The sequence below is a fragment of the Solanum tuberosum genome, unplaced genomic scaffold, assembly GCF_000226075.1.
Source record: "Solanum tuberosum cultivar DM 1-3 516 R44 unplaced genomic scaffold, SolTub_3.0 scf00489, whole genome shotgun sequence".
NCBI classification, from domain to species: domain Eukaryota; kingdom Viridiplantae; phylum Streptophyta; class Magnoliopsida; order Solanales; family Solanaceae; genus Solanum; species Solanum tuberosum.
Genome location: NW_006239412.1, coordinates 198,726 through 219,650, shown reverse-complemented (window position 1 = coordinate 219,650; position 20,925 = coordinate 198,726). Strand labels below are relative to the sequence as shown.

Sequence of the window (20,925 nt, the reverse complement as noted above, 5' to 3'; positions counted from 1 at the left end):
TCTTGCTCGCCTCTCTCCTCCCTCTCCCAATCTCGCTCGCCTCTCTCCTCCCTCTCTCAATCTCGTTTGCATATATACAAATGCATATGTATAATATGCAATTATCTAACCGATATACATATACAATTCACCTCTCTCCCACTCTCTGCCCTCTCTCGCTCGCCTCTCTCCTCCCTCTCTCAATCTCGTTTGCATATATACAAATGCATATGTATAATATGCAATTATCTAACCGATATACATATACAATTCACCTCTCTCCCACTCTCTGCCCTCTCTCGCTCGCCTCTCTCCTCCCTCTCTCAATCTCGTTTGCATATATACAAATGCATATGTATAATATGCAATTATCTAACCGATATACATATACAATTCACCTTTCTCCCACTCTTTTCCCTCTCTCTCGCCTCTCTCTCCCAGTCTCGCTAACCTCTCTCCTCTCTCTCCCAGTCTCGCTCACCTCTCTCCTCCCTATAACATGTAGCTACGAATTGTAATTATCAAACTATAGCTATGGAGAGTAATTAGGCTATTTTTGAGTGGCTATATGTGAAAGTTCCTCTTATTAAATTCATCTTTAACTTTAGATTTTTTTACTTCTCATTATCAATGGACTATATACCAAAAATTTGGTTGTGCATATATAGATTCAATATTAATTTGCAAATTTATTTTTAAGTGGTGTTAATTAAATGATTTTAAATTATTTTATTAAGTGTAAAATAAATATCTGACAAATATTATTAATATTGATAAATTTTATGTGGTAACAAAAATTATACAAATGTTAGCAACATTCATAATAATAAAACTATAACAAATATGAATTTAAAACTAAAAGTGTTCCTAAAATTGATTCTGTTTAGAAAAAAGATACACTAATTAAATTAAGGTAGAATAAAGAATTTTTTCTTTTCTTAATAATTAAAGGGTAAATTTTAGGAATCACATAGTTTTAATATGAAATTACAATCTATCCCTCTTTAGTTTGTAATTATATTAATTCCTTAAAAAGTAACACAAACCTGATACATAATATGTAGCTCGGATACATTAAAGAGTATCTCGGATACATTATAACATAAATCGGATACATAATATGTAGCTCGGATACATTAATATGTAGCTCGGATACATTAAATACTGGCTCGGATACATTAAAAACTAGCTGGATACATTATAAAATAAACCGGATACATAATATGTAGCTCGGATACATTAAATACTGGCTCGGGGACATTAATATGTAGCTCGGATACATTAAATACTGGCTCGGATACATTAAATACTGGCTCGGATACATTAAAGAAATAAGGAATTTTAGAGGTTTTTAGAAATAGAAGGGGATATTGGAAATAATAGAAACATAAGACGTGTATTTCAATAATTTTTTCATAATTAAATAACATGTTAAAATTGTTGAGATCAAACAGGTTAAATTGAGAAGGTCATAATACAATCCAAAATTTTAGTAAATTTAAGCCCACTTAAACGGGTACTGACTCAACTTAATTTTTAATTTTAACTCAATATGCCTATTTAACCTCCTTAATTTTAAAAGACTCGATAAATAGAAACTAATAAGTAATAACTTTTCACATATTCCATTGGGATCAAAGCTGAGGTGCTAGGTATAATAAATAAACAATTAGAAGGGACAATGTTGTACATTGGACCATTGGAGAAGTGGTGACTATACAATCACGTAGATAACAACTTTTTCGAAGTGCACTGACTAATAAGGACATCATAATAAGGGGTCGTTTAGTAGCGCGTATTAGATAAAATGATGTATGTATTAATTTTGTGTATTATTATTGTTTGAGTGTATTATTAATGTTATGGATTTGTAGGTATTAGTAATAATGCAAAGAGATTTAATATGTGTATTAGCATGATTAAAAACTCAATTGCCCTTAATTTTTTTACATCTTTTCCATTATAACTATAAAAGGTATTTTTGTAAATAATTTTTTTATACAATGCATACTATTGTTAATGGACCAAATCAAACAATGCGTAAAAATAATTTGTCATAATTAATGCAAACATTATTAATACGAGCATTATTAATGCAAACATTATTAATACACTCCATTTCATATTATTTTTATATACTCTACCAAACACTCTACGTATCAAAATTTACGAAGCTATAAATAAATAACACGTGAAAAACAAGTTCATTCAAGTCTTGTACAATTTTCAAATTATTGATAATGTTCATTTAAAAGTTTCATATAAAAGTGATTTTTAACAACCAACCCCAAACATAAAATCAGAGTGGCAACCACCATCGCACTTTACTATAAGGATGAAATAAAAGTACGTCACCCGTACGTTAATAATTATAAATTTTTAATTGAGCAAAAAACAAAAAAAAATAGAAGTATATTATGACTTGATCAATGGACCTACATATAATAAAATTAACCGTATAAAAGGAAACATAACAAATAATCGAAAGAAAACTTTCTCCCCAAATAAATTATTTAACTCTAAAAGACTACATTATAGATAGACCCATTAGAATGTTTATAACTTATATTTTCTTACATCGAACAATTTCTCCAAAATCAATATATTATTTCTCTTTTTGGATGAAATTTATATTTTTTATAAGAATTTTTTTTATATAAATTAAATAATACAAACATACTATGAGAAAGGAGTTTGACTTTTAAAGTAAAGTTGAGGGGGTAAATAATTAGGTTCAAAGGATTGTTATACAAAAATTAAATGTAAAAAGGCATGCATAACCATAAAAGAAATGCCACAAAGTATGGGGAAGTTTATGTAATTCTCTCTTTAGTTTTTTTTAGCTGCAGTAACTTTGAAGATAAATAAATCTTATTTATTTGAGTAACTTTATTGATACAAGAAATAAATTATTGTATGAAATTACTATAATTGTTGAATGAGCAATTAAATTATTCACTCTTACCCACACACGTAATCAATTTGCAGAATTAGCTCAAGAATTGAGAGATTTGATTATAATCTTGCCACCTCGAAAGTGGAAAATAGTAATTTCTCTATCCAATAATAGTTGTCCATTATACTCCGTTTGTCCCTAATTACTTATCCACTGTTTCTTTTATAGTTGTCCCTAATTACTTGTCCATTTTGACGAATCAAAAAAGGATAAATTTTTTTTACCTATTATACCCTCAATTAAATGACTAATTACTTTGAAAAATGTAGAACTTTTCATCCACTTCATAATTAATAAGGGTAAAATGGTAAACTCGCTATGTCATTAATTGATTTCTTAATATGTGTGCCAATTTAAAAGTAGACAAGTAATTAGGGACAGAGGAAGTACTATTTTAGATGTCCAACAATACTTGTCCACTTTATGAAATCAAAGGATAATTTTACACTTAGTTCATAATTTACCCTTATCATTAATTATAATCATTTCTCTATTACATTTTTCAAGACATTGTATTTATTATATTCAAAGGGTGATATAGTAAAATTATTTTTATATTTATAGTTTCTTAGGAAACGTACATAATCAATAGTTGACAAGTATTGTTAGACAGAACGAGTAAAGTGTATGTAAATTCCTTCAAGTAGTAGATGTTTTGGCCCCGAGTGGAGGTTCTATAGGCGCGGCTGGACTATCATTTTCATTAGTCCTTTGTGTCACATCTTTGGTTTTATGTGGCGTGATAACATGGTGGATCGGTTTGTTTTTATTTACTAGACTAGATTCCTCTAATACTAGATAGCATAGTTTAACGCCTCATTGCTAGTCATGGGCCCTCTACCATACACTCAATTATTCAAGCAAAATATATGGGAGAAGCACCTAATGTGGTGAACAAAAGGAAATCAAGGTTCAAATTCCAGGAAAAAGAAAAGAAAAGAAAAAGTTATGGAGGATTGTATTCCATTGTCCTAATATTTGGTAGACGGAGTTACATTTACTGAGCTAGTGACAGTAATATGCATACATTGAACTAATCGAGGTGAACACAAGTTGACACATATACTATCATTATTTAAACAGTCAAGGGAGAAACCTCACCCAATCCCCAAACCAAGATGTCACTAAAGGATGTCCCTTGGCGATAGCAAGAAGAAACCATACATCCATAACTCAACTACTCTAAGAAATGCTGGAATTCGAATTTTAATGGTGTACACGTTGATAAATGACAACATAATTGCTATCACCTTATTCGTCAATTTCAGAACATTTTGCCGATGCCGTCTTGTCTAGGGATAGATTCATTGATATCCATTTTACGCCATTTGCCCATTAGTGATCCTATTTCATCAGCTTTGTCATACAAACCTAGTAGCCCACCTGTGTGTATGAAGAGAATCTTTCTTCCCTCCCACTTTGTTGGATTCTCACTCATGTCTTTCATCATTCCATAAGCTGCTTTACCACTGTGAGAGAATTAACAATCAGAAGAATGTGTCATTAAAGTATCCTCGAGAAATCAATATGAGCAGTGTTGAACTGTGTGACCGTCTCATCTTTATTAGTTAATTGCATTCTCAACACGCCCCCTCACGTGCGGGCCCTGATTCTTTTTCATAGACCAAGCATGTGAAAATTCTTTTTGATATGGGCGACGGTGAGATTTGATTGCCTACTCTGACACCATGTTGAAATGTGTGACCGTTTCATCTAAAAGCTTATAGGAGTCCACTCATCACATTAATCACCAATGTGACACTTTTATCATTCTTTAACACCCCACCTCACGTCCAGTGCTTAGCATTTGGTGCGTGGACAATTTTATTTTCGGGGCCCCCAACATTGGGTGAAATGGGCCCTGCTCTGATACCTAATTTCACATGGTATCAGGGCAGGACCCATCTCACCCAATGTTGGCCCCCCTCAAAATAAAATTGTCCACACACAGATGCTAAGCACTGGGCGTGAGATGGAGTGTTAAAGAATGACAAAAGTCCCACATTAGAGGTTAATGAGATGGGTAGACTCCTTATAAGGTTTGGACAATCTCCCTTTGAAGCTAGCTTTTGGAGTGTGAGTTTGGCCTAATACCTAATTTCACAAGTAGTTTGAGTTGTACATTAATCATGTCTCACTGTTCTTGCTTGCTTTAGGTAAAAATTCAAGTGTAAGGGTTGGTTTTCTAGTCTAGATGTCGAAAAAACTCCAAAACAGTTGTAGATCAAAAGACTGAAGACCTTTACTTCTCTTGGAACCTAGTCAGTCTCAAGACATTTCTCCACTTAAAGAATCACTTTTGCAAACCTAAAACAGACTTCCATACAGCTAAAAGTTTACAACAGCAATGTCAATAACCTTGTCTCAGAATCACATAAAAAATTGTATTCATTATTTACAGCTTAGTTATCTTCAATCAAAGAATAAGTTTATGTTAATAATGTACGCTTAGTAAGTATTATTATGAACTGTCATTCTCTTTATTTTCCCTTTCCTGGTGGGATTTTAGTGTATGTATTTTGAGATCTCAAGTTACCTGAGTTGGAGATGCTTTTGTAATAAAACATTAAGATCTAAAATACAAAAATCAGCAAAAAAGGATTCCACTATTTTATTTTTATTTTTATTATAAATAACCCAGGATTCTACTATTACCGGTTTTATAGTGAATATATTATTCTCCAACCTCATTCGAGATTTGGTACATTCATAAGTTATGCTTGTCGGACACTTTAAAATGCTGAGTTAGATCCTCAAAAAGTACTGTAGCTTTTGGAGGATCCGACAAGGGTGGCGGAGACATTTTTGTAGAGTCCAAACAACATAGTTCCTAAGAATAGGCAGTTTCTAAGACTGGAGAACATTTAATGCAATAAGTTTTACATAGTACAGGCAAATCCTGTGGACAGTCCGTGAAAGGCTGAAATGGCATGACGTAAAAAATGAGAAGGCACAATTGGATCATACCTGTAGACAGGGTCAAGAATAACACCTGTGGTTTCAGCAACTTGCTTCACAAATTTAAGCTCATCAGCAGTGCTCATAGCATACCCAAGGCCTTTTGCCTGTTAAAATACCAAAGTGCCAAGACAAGAATAGTTTATACCTAGAGAACTAGACTAATATTTCATATGCAGAACTACTTCTATAATTTCCTCTTGAACATGGATCTGGACATGAATGACTTACTGATAAGATTTTGATGACTAACAGGGAAAATATCCATCAAAGATTTCAACCATGAAGGTCTTTCAGAAATTAAGTTTTTTTTAGTTTGAGCATTGCCATTCACGTTAAAAATAATAAGCTATGTAAGACGTGTAACATGGGAAGAGAGAACATTTACAGTTAGAAAAGAACAAAATATCCATGACTTCCAACCAACAGTTGATGCCACATTGTTTTATCATGAATTAGCATCTCAATAGTTATTGAGCAACAAGAAGTTACACAATGAAATGGATGAATGTAAAACAGTTATGCTTAAAGAATAAAGAGAAAGCAATGAAGTCCTTACAGTTTCGATGCTAACAATATCACGGGAGCTAACTCCAGCAGTAATTCCATCAAGTAGGCCTTGAACATATTCATAAAAGTAATCTGGATCGTCGCAAACACAAAATGCATTAATCTACAAATCAAAACCAGTTGTTAGTGACATTTGTTTTTCGTGAAGATGGGAACAATTTCAAATAAGACAAGCAGTTTACTTTTGCTTTCAAGCCACTGAGCATGGATGCAATTGACAAACCAGCGACTGTACCCCCACTGGAAACCATTGAGACATAGCACTGAGGTTAAAACACTGAAAGATAATTAAATCATGACTATCACCATAAGGTAACGCCACAACAAAAGATCATTTTTAGGAAGTTGAAGTTACTCATTCCAGAAGAAGAGTAAACACAAAATAACAAATATTCTACTAGAGTTACACAACTGGGGCATCTAGAAATGCAAAAAAACAAATGTCTTCAGGTTCAATCAATAAAATGTATTAATAAGTAGCAGTTCTATTAGAATGCACCATAATAGATGGTTTGCATGGAGAATCTGTTGAAGACTTTTTTTTTAATAATGGTGGTGGCTGGGCCAGTTTTTGGGCTCCTCGCAAATCCACTGGGTATCTGCTACCTCCCACTAGCTAAGGTACCGAGTAACTCTTGCCGCCAAGGCTTAGGCGGATAAGAAGAAGTCATCTAGTGTTTCTGTCTCCACCATAATTTGATCCTTCTTTTAATTATTATTATTAGAACCATAGCTTGGGTTTTTATTGCGGCAAACAAGAAATCAATCCTTACCTCCATCTCCAAGAAAATTGGAACAAGCATTCCATTTTAAATGTGATGGCACAGACATCTTAAGCTTACAAAACACTTTAGCAAAAGCCACACTCTTGGGTGCAAAGATTCTGTTGAACCTTCAAAAGCACCTATCATGGAGAGGCTCAACTGATGCATGTAGAGATGTAACACAAACATTTTTTAATTCAATATGATTTTTAAAGATAGAGATTCTCAAATGACATGCTTTGATAGGAAAACAGGTTACTAGGAGGCACCAAAAAGTTGGTCGTCGCTAAGAAGAAGTAATGGAACAATGTCCAGGGAAAAACTCAAAAGCTCCTCCAACAAGGTAACTTAATTTGTCTACCAACAAAAATCAATAATCCCTAAAAGGTGTCAGCCCCTATCAAAAGGATCAACAGAGTAAGATCCTCCACAGAAAACAGATACTGAAAACATATATCAGAGACACTGACATGCATTGATGCATTAAAGAACAGCCATCAGGGCAACACTCACTAATAAAAGTATCCAAGGGGAGAGAGAGAGAGAGTATGTGTCCTAACAGAAGTCAAGCAAAGATTAGGCATATCATGGGTTAAATTGAGTATAATGTTCCTTATTAAGAGTGCGAGTCTCGATCATTCTCTATGTTCATAGTATATTCCTATTTATTTTGGGAAAAACTTCTCAACCATATTTTCAGCAAATATTGCATTTAATACTAAGCATGAACAATTTGAAATGCAATAGCATACTATTACAAAATTATGCAGAAGAGGTGCAAACCTGCCACAAGCTACAACAATGTCGTCGAATTTCTGTTCAATGCTCAAGTGCTGAAGTTGTTGCTCCAATTCCCTAATTGCCTCAATATAGCCCCTGAGAAAATAGTTACACTTAGCAAAACGGTGAACTAAGGCACAAATTTTGTATTCCTTCCTGAAGTAGGGCAAATTTCTAGAACAAAAATTTGTTAAGCTGTGAGCAGTAAATCACAATGTATAACATCACTCTCCATTACTTAAGGATGACAACCGAAGGTAAGAGTGTAACTCGGTACATGCCCCGGCCAAGGGGGCGGCAGTTGGGTCATGATCAGACTATTAATTCGACATGCTTTAACAAGGTATAGGCCTTTGAGGAACTTCCTAACAAATTAAAGGGTTGAACCCTTGGTTATTCCACTAATGATGCTGATGACATGTTGGATCTTTTTCTTTAATCATGTATTTATAAGTCTATGAATGATGGTTTAAACATAAGCATATAGAAGGTACAACCCTTGGAATGTATTTTGACCGGGCTACTTGCTTCAGAACAGCTGATAGTTCTGTCAATCAAGAAAATAAGTCATCCTTGGCTCCCCTAGTGCCATCACATTTGTGTTGAAAAGGAATAACAGAGATATTGTCAAGCAGTAAAGAATATCAACTACCGATCAAAAGAAAAGGCTGAAGAATGCTAATGCAATAATCCATAAGGTTATTTCACTGTTCAGTATCAAGAGGCCAACGGAGAGGGTTTCGGCTGGTAAGAAGAACATGAAATGGTTGAAATGCTAATGCAATAATCCATAAGGTTTTTTGACTGTTCAATTTTAAGAGGCCCATGGAGAGGGTTTCAGCTGGTAAGAAGAACATGAAATGGTTGATTATACTTCAAACTTTCTACATGGCATCCATTTCAGGGTAGCAAGTAGGCCCTTCTAAGTATCCCTGGAACACAGGGTTAAGCCTCACTGGAGTTCTAAAATTAACAGCCAGTTTCAATAGAAACCCAAATAGTCATCCAAATATTAGTGTCATTGTAAAGACAAAACAGCAGATGAGAGCGAATGAAATAAGTGAAGTAGGGCCTTGTGGGATGATTTCAAGATCAAAACCAAGGTTAAGGTTAGAAATGGGGAAAAGACAAGCTTCTGTGGAGATGACTGGCATGAGATGGGGATTCTGAGGAATATCTACCCAGATATCCACAACCTAATGTTAAATCAGCAAAGAACAATTGCAGGAATGTGGACACCTGATGGATGGGAAATCAGTTTCAGAAGACAAGTAAATGACTGGGAAATCACAAGAGTTGCAGATTTCCTTAACACTATTGGCCAGTTTAAAGGAACACAAGAAGCGGAAGATGAGCTTTGGTGGCAGGGCAGTGACAGAGGAATTTTCAGGGTAGGCAAAGCATACAGATGGTTGCATAGTCACAATCAACAGAATGTCAACTGGCCCTGGAAAACTATATGGAAAGTGAATATACCCTACAAGATATCATGTTTTATTTGGCTCCTATCTAAGGAAGCTGTGCTTACACAAGACAATCTGATGAAAAAGGGGATAATTTTATGTCCGAGATGCGTTTTTTGCGGAGAACAAGCAGAAACTGTTCGACATTTGTTCCTTCACTGCAAGATCACATGTCAGCTTTGGAGGTTATTCATAAACCTTAAAGGTTTCTCCTGGACTATGCCAAGAAAAGTTACAGAGGCCCTTCAAAGTTGGGAAGAAGCTGGGGTTCTAGCAAGAAGCAGAAGTAGGTGGAGAATCATACCAGCCAGCATATGGTAGGACAAATCTGGAAAGGAGAGAAATTACTAGGTGTTTTGAGAACATAGAAAATAGTATAGAACAGATCAAATTGAATTGTATCTTGATTCTATGTTTTTGGTGTAATCAGATTCGGTCTAATGATCCTGTATCTATTATTGATGTGTTAGATTTCATTATAGACATGGGATCATAGGATCTGGATTTACTTGTAAATATGGCCCTAGTACACCCCACGTACTGATCTGTTTCTATCAATAGACACAAAGTTACCAGTTTCAAAATAAAACAAAATAAGTGAAGTCAATGCTTGCACCAGAAGTAACCAGATAAGACTGCACTCTATGGCTCAATTTGGGGCCACGAGATGGAAAACATATTCGTTATTGAAGGATTCACAATGAATAGGGAATGGGCTACATATTCATTTCAAATTAAGGCAAGACGCAATGAGTTCAGAGGCTGTATAGGGTACTCTAAACTCAGAAACTGAAGGTTATTAAGAATTTTTGGTAACATGTTGATGCTTCAAGCACCCAATAGTCCAATACACATATCAAGGTGCAAGCGAAATAATGGAAATTAGGAAGAAAAAATGAAGTAGGTTTAAACTTTATCAGCAGAGGGAACAAGAAGTGGCATAATAAAATGAGCCTCACCAGGTTCCTAGAGAATTGGATCCACCAACAGGGATGACATATGGCTTTCTCCCTTCATTTAACAGCTTTTCTTTCAATATTTTGGTAAGAGCCTGTGCCATAATACACATTATGATCAGTACTACAATAATAAAGCCTATCAGCTTAAGACTACTAGAAACAAACAGAAGGTACAACTGAAATTTGGCCGAAGTTCAGATACTAGTTCCACTGGGAAAATAAGGAACATGTCACAAAATTGGAGGGCAACACTAGATCTCACCTCACCAATTAATCAGCAACCTTTTTCTATTTTTTTATTTTGTAACAAGACTTCACCTCACCAATTAATCAGCAACTTTTTTCTATTTTTTTATTTTGTAACAAGACTACTGATTTGACATGGTATGTGTGGCATCACATTCTTGCATTGACTAGCACTAGTCCACCAGAACCAGAATCAGTGAAAGAAATACTCAACCAGTCTCCATATAACAATGGCAAAGGGAAAAGTTCTGCCATGTATTTTCATTTGGGAGAGGGGAAAGAGAGAAGGGTATTCTCCTGTGTATTTTGAAGGAAAGGAACATCCCAACCTTGAAGGAAGAAGGAAGAGACAGAACTCATTGATGCTTCAAATGGAAATTTAACTAGGTGAATATCTGGTGATGGTGGGAAAAATAGGTTGCAGGATTTTGAGTCAGTGGTTGCAAAATAGAAAGGTGCACTAAAAAAGAATCTTTTAAGAAATATACTGTAATGCAACAAATGACTAGAAATACAAATAAACTACATATGAAATAAGAAATTGGAAAAAACACAATTAGGTAAAATATATATGAAGCAACAACCATGTCAATTAAGATTCAAAACCATTTTAAATTTCTAAATTCAAATGTAAAGATCAAGTATACAGTTTGTAATTCACAACCTTCTCTTAGAAATTAGTATGTCATTTTATGAAGTATTTTTATTGTAACTTTTCCCTCTGATAAGAAAGTTATATATATTGTTAGTCCTGCTATCTATAAGATAGTGTGTCTGGTCACTAAGTCATACAGCTGAGTTTCTTACTGCCTGCACTGAAGGAATAACTAAACATGTGAGACGTTAAATAGCACTTCACCTAGCTTCATGGTTCAACTATGAGTCATACAGGTTTTAAAAACATTGGCACCTACTACTACTTTGTTGAAAGCGGGTGGAAATTTAGTACAAAGGTATACTTTATCTGTACAATTATATTTCAAGTCGAAGGTAATGAGTGTGATGGCAACCTTTGTGTCCATATTATATATGTCCCTGTTGATAGGTTAAAACTGAAATAGTATCTTAATTTTCCTGAACTTAGTACAAAGGTATACTTTTTCAAAATGTACAATTATATTTCAAGTCGAAGGCAATGAGTGTGATGGCAACCTTTGCATCCATATTATATATGTCCCTGTTGATAGGTTAAAACTGAAATTGTATCTTAATTTTCCTGAATTCCTATCTAAGTAGAGGGAAGTATAGAATCCCCCGTATTGTACTTTCCTTTGTGTTTGGACTTGGTTAAGCATTGTATGGGGGAGCAATTCCCTAATGCAGATTTAATGGAACAGTAATATTGATGAACAATAATCAATGGAACAGTAGAAAAAGGGGAAATTCAGGGAATAGAAAATGAGGAAGACAACTAGTTGCTAAGCTAACTTACAACTAAGAGATATATGGCAAAACAAGATAATCCCATTTCATTTTCATCAGTACAATATATATAGGACCACAACCCTAGCTGATTCATAGAGTATGCTTGCAACAGTGTCCTCACCTACTACTGCTTCTGACAGAGCTATGCCAGCTCATACAAAGATGACTAAAGTGCAATTAAACAAAATATAATACTACTACTTCAGGGATTAAAGTGCTAACTTAACAACTTCAGCCACTTTCATTCTGCATCATTCCCTTGAGTCTAATTCAACATTTCATACTTATCAACCCAAGTACCCAACGAGAGAAGTGAAAGAAATTATTTGTAACTTAAACAACATACTGGCTTAGGGAAATAATTCCAATGTATTTTAACCTTTATAGTAGAGTCACTTTCATGTGTAACGCTGTAATATAAAGGTCATCAACTCCAAAAGGAGAAAAGGATGGAGTTTGCATTAAGTTCTTGATTTTGTCAGTTTAAAATTTTCATGACTTGGGATTGCTGATGCATAGAATATTGTCTTCACACTGGTATCTATCCAGAAGATTATTAAGGATCAGTAGGTGACAATTAAAGAAAATAACATGGACCACCAAATAATAGGTGATTTATCGCTTGACAATTTCCAGTAAGATATACAAGCACATCATAAACAACTGATGCAGCTTGGACATATTATACTAGAACAGGGTGCGCAGCTTTGTAATCTAATCAAACACCTTCAAAAAGTCTCTTTGCAGCATCAAACTACCTTTACCTCAAAGTTCTCCTTGTGCAAGCAGAGGAAAGAAAGAAAGAGAGCTTAAAACTTAATGCATTAGAAAAACAAGAGGAGGAACGTTAGGAATAAAGTACAGACCTCACCGCCAACTTTTGCATATTCTTCTTTTGAAACAAGATCAATGTGTGCTCCAACTAAACGGTCAACAAGGAGGTTCCCTGTTAATCCAGGATCTTTATCTACAAGTAACTGTGACATAACTAAAGAAGTTATTCACATAAACGGGAAGATGTGACTTGCAGAAGATGTATGAATCAAACAGTATTTTTTGGGATAAAGGTAATGTTGTATTCTTCAGCATTAAGGAGATGCTAGCTACCATCAAAAGAGATTTACAGCTGGCTCAAAGATAAGACAAAAACTTGCTACACAGAAACCTATAAGGATCTTATAAAACCTAAAATTTGCTCAGCATCCTCTATACCCTCCTCTTTACACAAAAAGAAGAAAGTCCTTTGAAGTAAACAGAATACCAAGAGAACAATTATGGTATACCTTTGAAGTGCGTAAGATGAGATAACAGTCAAGGTTTAAGTACTTGGCAGCGACAGCAGTAGCACGACAGTGATTACTTTGTATGCCACCTATAGTCACTATGCAGTCAGCACCCTGTGCTACAGCATCTGCCAACAAGAACTCCAGCTTTCTGACCTTGCCCCCATTAGTGTTATCATGCCACAGTTGCATGATGTCCTTCCTTAGCTGTGCATCTGCTCCAATAACCAGCTTACCATACTTCCTTAGTTGTTGGTTGGTGTAAGTGTATCCCTTTACTGTTTCACCTTGCTCCTCCAGCTTCTGAATAAGAGATCTAAGCTCTTGGTCTTTGTTCCAAAGTTCCATGATCCTATGAAGCAAAGTGTGATCTGCAGGTGCTACTGAAATCATTAGCAATTCAGTATTCACTTGTCTTGATAGAGAATCGGCAGCCTTATTTTCCCTTCCCTTCTTATACTCTATTTCAAAATCAAACTGCATCAATTTTGCTATCCATTTCATTTGAGTCCCAGTATGAAGTTTTTGCTCCAGTAAAAACTTCAATGCTTTTTGATCTGTTCTGATTAAAAAATGTCTTCCCAGCAGATATTGTGACCACTTAGTCACGGCCATGACTAAAGCTAATAGCTCTTTGTCATACACAGATAAACCTTGATGCCTTGCAGAGAGCCCCTTGCTCAAATAAGCCAATGGATGTCCATCCTGCATCAATACTGCCCCTATACCGTAGTCACATGCATCTGTTTCGACTACAAACATCAATGTACTATTAGGCAAAGCTAGCACAGGAGCACTTACCAGTGCTAATTTCAACTTCTCAACAGCTGCAGTAGCCTTGTCACTCCAATGATACCCCTCCTTCTTCAAAAGATCAGTCAACGGCTTGCTAATGACCCCATAACCTTTGATGAACCTCCTATAGTAACCAGTTAATCCAAGAAAACCCCTCAACTCCTTTAGTGTTTTAGGTATTGGCCAATTTTTAACAGCTTCTATCTTTTTTGGATCAGTAGCTACACCCTCAGCAGAGATGAAATGACCTAAGTACTCCACCCTTGTTGCCCCAAATGAGCATTTAGCCTTCCTCACAAACAACTTATGTTGTACCAGCAAGTTGAAAGTGATTCTCAAATGCTGCAAATGTTCTTCCAAGCTCCTGCTGTAAACCAAAATGTCATCAAAAAATACCAAAATAAACTTCCTTAGGTAATCTTTGAACACATGGTTCATTAACCCTTGAAAACTAGAAGGTGCATTAGTGAGACCAAAGGGCATCACTAAATACTCATAGTGTCCAGCATGTGTCCTGAAAGCAGTCTTCTGTACATCTTCCCTTGCCATCCTAATCTGATGATAGCCAGACCTAAGATCCAGTTTAGAGTAGATCCGTGAACCACCAAGTTCATCTAACAACTCTTCGATAATGGGGATGGGAAATTTATCTTTGATAGTCATCTTGTTGAGTGCCCTATAATCTACACACAACCTCCAAGACCCATCTTTCTTCCCTACCAATACCACTGGTGAAGCATAAGGACTAGAGCTTGGCCGCACAATGCCTTGATCCAACATTTCTTGCACCATCTGATCAAGGACATCTTTCTGTCCTGATGAGTACCTATAACACCTAGCATTGACTGGATTGCTACCTTGCTGCAAGGGAATCTTGTGGTCAAACACTCCTCTATGAGGTGGCAAGCCCTTGGGATCCTGAAAGAGTATCTGAAACTCCTTAGTTAATTCCAAGATAGGATTAGCACTAGCATCGGCCTGTGGTTCCTCTCGTTGTTCCTGATCAGTTGGCAATACCCTGATCATGAAAAGTTGACAGCCATTTTGGGCTAGCTTGTCCAACTTCTTGGCCTCCACAATTCTAGTTTTCTCTCTAGTACCTTGTATTACCACTTCCTTGCCTTGATACCAGAACCCCAGCGTTAACTTCTGGAAGTTGAGTTTGATGTCTCCTAGAGGAAGCAACCACTGAACCCCCAAAATCATATCGCAAGAACCTAGTGACAGCAACAAAAAGTCATCCTGGAATGTGAGCCCTTGCATCATCCAAATGAAGTTTCTACAAACCTCATTAGTCTGTCTATTACCACCATCAGCTACATTCACAGACTGTGGTTTGATCAATTGTGTATCTCCCTGCAACTTCTTAATCAGCCTATCATCAATAAAATTATGTGAGCTTCCAGGGTCAACCAATATGTTTAGAGGACCATCCTTAGTATAGCCCATGATTCTAAGTGTGTTGAACCCATGGATTCCATTAAGAGCATGTACAGATATTTCACAATTCTGTTCATGTCCCTCCTCCTCTTCATAGTTATCATGATCCTCCTGCACTTCTAACATTTGGTCTTCCTCCCCATCTTCAGCCACCTCTAACAAATATAGTTGTTTGTTAGAGCTGCACTTATGACCAGGCACAAACTTCTCATCACAGAAGAAACACAGACCCTTCTGCCTTTTCTCACTCATCTCAGTAGGTGTGAGCCTTCTTGAAGTCTTCCTGTTCAGACTCACAGATGAGTCCTTAAATGGTTGGCCTTCTCGTTTGCTTCCTGCTCCCTTGGAAAATGAATTATAGTTCCCTGCCCTTGACTGAGAACCCCCTGCAACATATAGAGATGATCTAGTCAACTTCAACTGGGCATTTACCTGAGCCTCAGTGTTTCTTGCTAACTGGTAAGCTTGTGGTAAGGAACAGGGCCTATGATTCTTAACAGTAAATCCAATCTCAGGTTTCAAACCAGTGATAAAAGCACTAATAGCATACTCAGGGAGAATAACCAATCTGGTCATAATCCTATCAAACTCCTTTTGATACTCATCAACCGTACCAACCTGCTTGACTAGTTTAAGTTCAGACATAGGATCAGTATACTCAGCCCCAAATCTGTCCATTAGCGCATAAACATACTCCTCCCAAGCAGGGTAAGGTAAGTGAGGAGAAGAAATCAATATTGGGAGACTTACCCCCTTTCAAGTTTATTTATAATAAAATATTATTAGCAAACCTAAACTGATTAGGAAAAGCATAAGTGAGTGGGAAGCCTAAATTGATGAGAAAAGGAAAGTACACGTTTTGGAAACCTCAAATATTATTTGTATTTTTATTTATGGAGAAGTAATCAAAAAAGACGTTGCATTGCTATAACTGTGATGTCCGAGGGGTCAACTTACACGCACATCGACTAATTCCACAAGGTATCAATCTCAAAATAATTTTCTACCTACAAACTGATCATTACCAACTTAATGAACATATTTCCTTCAATATGATCAATGAGACGATGTGTGCAAATGCAAATCATGAGACGAGGTGTGCATTCTATTCAAACACTAGTTAGTACACGCTCATAAGTAGACTGATTTGCGCTTGCCCATAGTTAAGTTACCTCATGTGCTGGTCTCATTATCTTGGTATCAGGATCGTCAAGGGACTCGCAACAATATAATGTGACAAGTAGTCAGCCATGCGAGGGATTGCAAATAAAACCGGAAAGAACTCCACGGGAAATCCCCTGTTACGCAACAATGTATAATGCAGATTCAATGGAACAGTAATATTGATGAACAATAATCAATGGAACAGTAGAAAAAGGGGAAATTCAGGGAATAGAAAATGAGGAAGACAACTAGTTGCTAAGCTAACTTACAACTAAGAGATATATGGCAAAACAAGATAATCCCATTTCATTTTCATCAGTACAATATATATAGGACCACAACCCTAGCTGATTCATAGAGTATGCTTGCAACAGTGTCCTCACCTACTACTGCTTCTGACAGAGCTATGCCAGCTCATACAAAGATGACTAAAGTGCAATTAAACAAAATATAATACTACTATAACTTCAGGGATTAAAGTGCTAACTAAACAACTTCAGCCACTTTCATTCTGCATCATTCCCTTGAGTCTAATTCAACATTTCATACTTATCAACCCAAGTACCCAACGAGAGAAGTGAAAGAAATTATTTGTAACTTAAACAACATACTGGCTTAGGGAAATAATTCCAATGTATTTTAACCTTTATAGTAGAGTCACTTTCATGTGTAACGCTGTAATATAAAGGTCATCAACTCCAAAAGGAGAAAAGGATGGAGTTTGCATTAAGTTCTTGATTTTGTCAGTTTAAAATTTTCATGACTTGGGATTGCTGATGCATAGAATATTGTCTTCACACTGGTATCTATCCAGAAGATTATTAAGGATCAGTAGGTGACAATTAAAGAAAATAACATGGACCACCAAATAATAGGTGATTTATCGCTTGACAATTTCCAGTAAGATATACAAGCACATCATAAACAACTGATGCAGCTTGGACATATTATACTAGAACAGGGTGCGCAGCTTTGTAATCTAATCAAACACCTTCAAAAAGTCTCTTTGCAGCATCAAACTACCTTTACCTCAAAGTTCTCCTTGTGCAAGCAGAGGAAAGAAAGAAAGAGAGCTTAAAACTTAATGCATTAGAAAAACAAGAGGAGGAACGTTAGGAATAAAGTACAGACCTCACCGCCAACTTTTGCATATTCTTCTTTTGAAACAAGATCAATGTGTGCTCCAACTAAACGGTCAACAAGGAGGTTCCCTGTTAATCCAGGATCTTTATCTACAAGTAACTGTGACATAACTAAAGAAGTTATTCACATAAACGGGAAGATGTGACTTGCAGAAGATGTATGAATCAAACAGTATTTTTTGGGATAAAGGTAATGTTGTATTCTTCAGCATTAAGGAGATGCTAGCTACCATCAAAAGAGATTTACAGCTGGCTCAAAGATAAGACAAAAACTTGCTACACAGAAACCTATAAGGATCTTATAAAACCTAAAATTTGCTCAGCATCCTCTATACCCTCCTCTTTACACAAAAAGAAGAAAGTCCTTTGAAGTAAACAGAATACCAAGAGAACAATTATGGTATACCTTTGAAGTGCGTAAGATGAGATAACAGTCAAGGTTTAAGTACTTGGCAGCGACAGCAGTAGCACGACAGTGATTACTTTGTATGCCACCTATAGTCACTATGCAGTCAGCACCCTGTGCTACAGCATCTGCCAACAAGAACTCCAGCTTTCTGACCTTGTTTCCACTCAATTGCATTCCTGACATATCATCACGCTACAAATTCAAAGTTAGTTCGTGTTATAAAGCGTCTGGAATAGTGACACTGGCATGAAAACAGCCTAACAGATAAGAGAAACAATAGCACAAAAAGAAATCCTCATCCTCAGGCTCCCTATGAAACAAGAACTTGCACTTTACATATACCATGAAGTATTTTCCAATGAAAGCCTTTTCTTGTTTTAATATGTATATTTTCTAGAGGAAGGCTTACCATCTATCTTATAAACGATTGTCGTTCAAGTGTACCTCTTTGCAGTGACCCAACAAAACGCAAATTTTCCAGATAATCAAGCTGCAAAATGCACTTGATGGACATCAGTTTGAGACGAAATCTAGGGGAGAGAATGGAGATACCCCACTAGTCCTTAATTTATTCTGATATTTTCTCAGTGAGGTGTATTCAATCATGTCCTTTAACTTGTTTTCGTTTTATTCTGTTTTTTTCTTTTTACCCCAAAACACATACACACACACATGTTAAAAAGTACTCATCTCTAATGCCACTGCAAATAACTTCGAGAAGATATTTCAAATATTAAGGTTATCCCACTCTTCATTATTTGCATGAAAATAGTAGGATACATTTATTATCATTTTACCCCCTAGTTTCATAGTAGTTGTCACAATATATTTATCTTTTTACCAGTGTACATCCTCAGAAAAATATTTATATGTCATAATACCAATATCCAACTTATTTATCAAAAAGTACCAATACCCAACTTTTTATACATCTATATGAACACATAAACTTGGTACTCATGTACTACATACAGGGGCGAATTTAAGCTTAAAAAATGGGTCACTTGAACCCGTGGTCATCCGACAAAACTCGATGTATTAACATGTTATAATTTTTAAAATATGTCAAATAGCAACTGAATGAACCCATGAACACAAACAACTGGATGGCTCACTGGTTTGAGTGTTAGTTTTCCACTTTGAGGTTGAGGGATCAATTCCCAGATGCTGCATTTTCACAACCTTGCATTTTTTTTTATTCTAATGACTTTTTCTTATAATAAAATTTATTTATTTTGCAAATGTATTTAATATTTTTCTTATGAAAAACCTATACTTATTATTGCTAAAATAAATAAGGCCCCTCAAATTTGAAAGCCTAAATTAGTTGCCTTTTTTCTTAAAGGGACAGAGCCGCCCTTGACAATGGTGCACCCGTCTTCTTGAAATTCTAGATTCGCCTCTGACTACATATAAATGTTTCAAGTAATGACTCCAGTAAAATTTCATTTGAATGAGTAATCTGCAATAGATTGAAGAAACTCTCTCACACAATTAGTATCAGTAACAACTTCACAGATACTTCATTCAAGCAGACACGCACAAACCAAAATTGTGAAATGTTTGATATACAATCAACATTTCTCAAATCCTGAAATGATCGGAGCAGATCACAGTATGTTTGCATCGTAAAAATCAGAAAACCTCAAATAACATTGTTTCATTGCTCAAATAGAGTTTTATCAAGCTAATAGTTAATAGCTTAAACACTTCCTCCAGTTTTTTGTTCATAGTGAATGCTTTGCACGTTCAATATTTCCAAATGAATTAGCTTAAGATAGAGAAGAACTGAAAAAATGAATTTACCTTTAACCAAACCTCGGTATTCTTCGGCAAATTAGGCAGGTTCCATTTGTGAATTGGAGTCGGAAACTAACAACAATCCCAAAATTTCAAAAACAAAAAGCGGAATGATCAGTCCTCTCGTACGATTAACACAAACAGAGAATAACACAAATAGAGATTATAGAGAAAGATTGTTATCTCACATGACCAAGCGAAAAGGTGTGAGAGGGAATGGGGCTAAGATGTGAAGCCCATGGAGGAGGCTCGTAAGGCTTCTTCGTGAGAAACTGAAAGGGCGATTGGTGACCCTGGGAACTGGAATCCTCCATGGATGATTTGGTAACGCAACACTGTTTGTTCAAGTTTAACGCCTTATTGAGTTGTGCTTGCTGCAAGGGAAATGGTGATACTGATATTTTAGTGAAGCTGCTCCATTGGCAACTCAACATTTTTTACCTTTCCCCTTTTTCTTTTTCTTTTTTTCCTTCTTACGGTAGTTATTTTAGCAAAAAGGATATTCCGCTGCTTGGCAGGCATACGCCCCAGTATCGGATCCGCCACTATTGGGGAGATAATATTGATCACTTAACTAAAGCTTTTTTTCTCAGACTCAATTATGAGTTTTTTATTTAAGAAAGTTACTCAATTTTTTTCATAACCTCATAGTTCAACTATGAGTTGTTTTCTCAAAAAATCACTCAACTATTGATTTTTTTCTCAGAAAGTCATTCAACTTTTATTTATAATTTCAAAGTCACTCAACTATGATAATTTTACTTAGAAAGTCACTCTACCTATTTAATTAAA

General features: G+C 35.8%; 1 protein-coding gene across 3 annotated transcripts; it reads right to left on the bottom strand.

Annotated features, from left to right (window-relative positions):
• Positions 1-3,870: 3,870 nt before the first annotated feature.
• Positions 3,871-20,640, bottom strand: LOC102580834 (putative D-cysteine desulfhydrase 1, mitochondrial). 3 transcript variants are annotated; one of them, XM_006364326.2, is made up of 11 exons: positions 20,322-20,619; positions 20,140-20,205; positions 18,487-18,525; positions 13,384-13,539; positions 12,967-13,077; positions 10,430-10,521; positions 8,011-8,103; positions 6,646-6,703; positions 6,453-6,566; positions 5,903-6,000; positions 3,871-4,404 (listed from the first exon to the last, which is right to left on the bottom strand). In XM_006364326.2, exons 1-11 carry the CDS (start codon positions 20,565-20,567, stop codon positions 4,200-4,202), a joined length of 1,278 nt encoding a protein of 425 aa, XP_006364388.1. In that variant the 5' UTR covers positions 20,568-20,619; the 3' UTR covers positions 3,871-4,199. The 3 variants fall into 3 exon arrangements, with proteins under 3 accessions (XP_006364388.1, XP_015159402.1, XP_006364389.1); XM_015303916.1 differs by lacking the exon at positions 12,967-13,077 and having other exon boundaries at positions 20,322-20,640; XM_006364327.2 differs by lacking the exons at positions 12,967-13,077; positions 13,384-13,539 and adding an exon at positions 17,914-18,024 and having other exon boundaries at positions 18,331-18,525; positions 20,322-20,635.
• Positions 20,641-20,925: the final 285 nt, after the last annotated feature.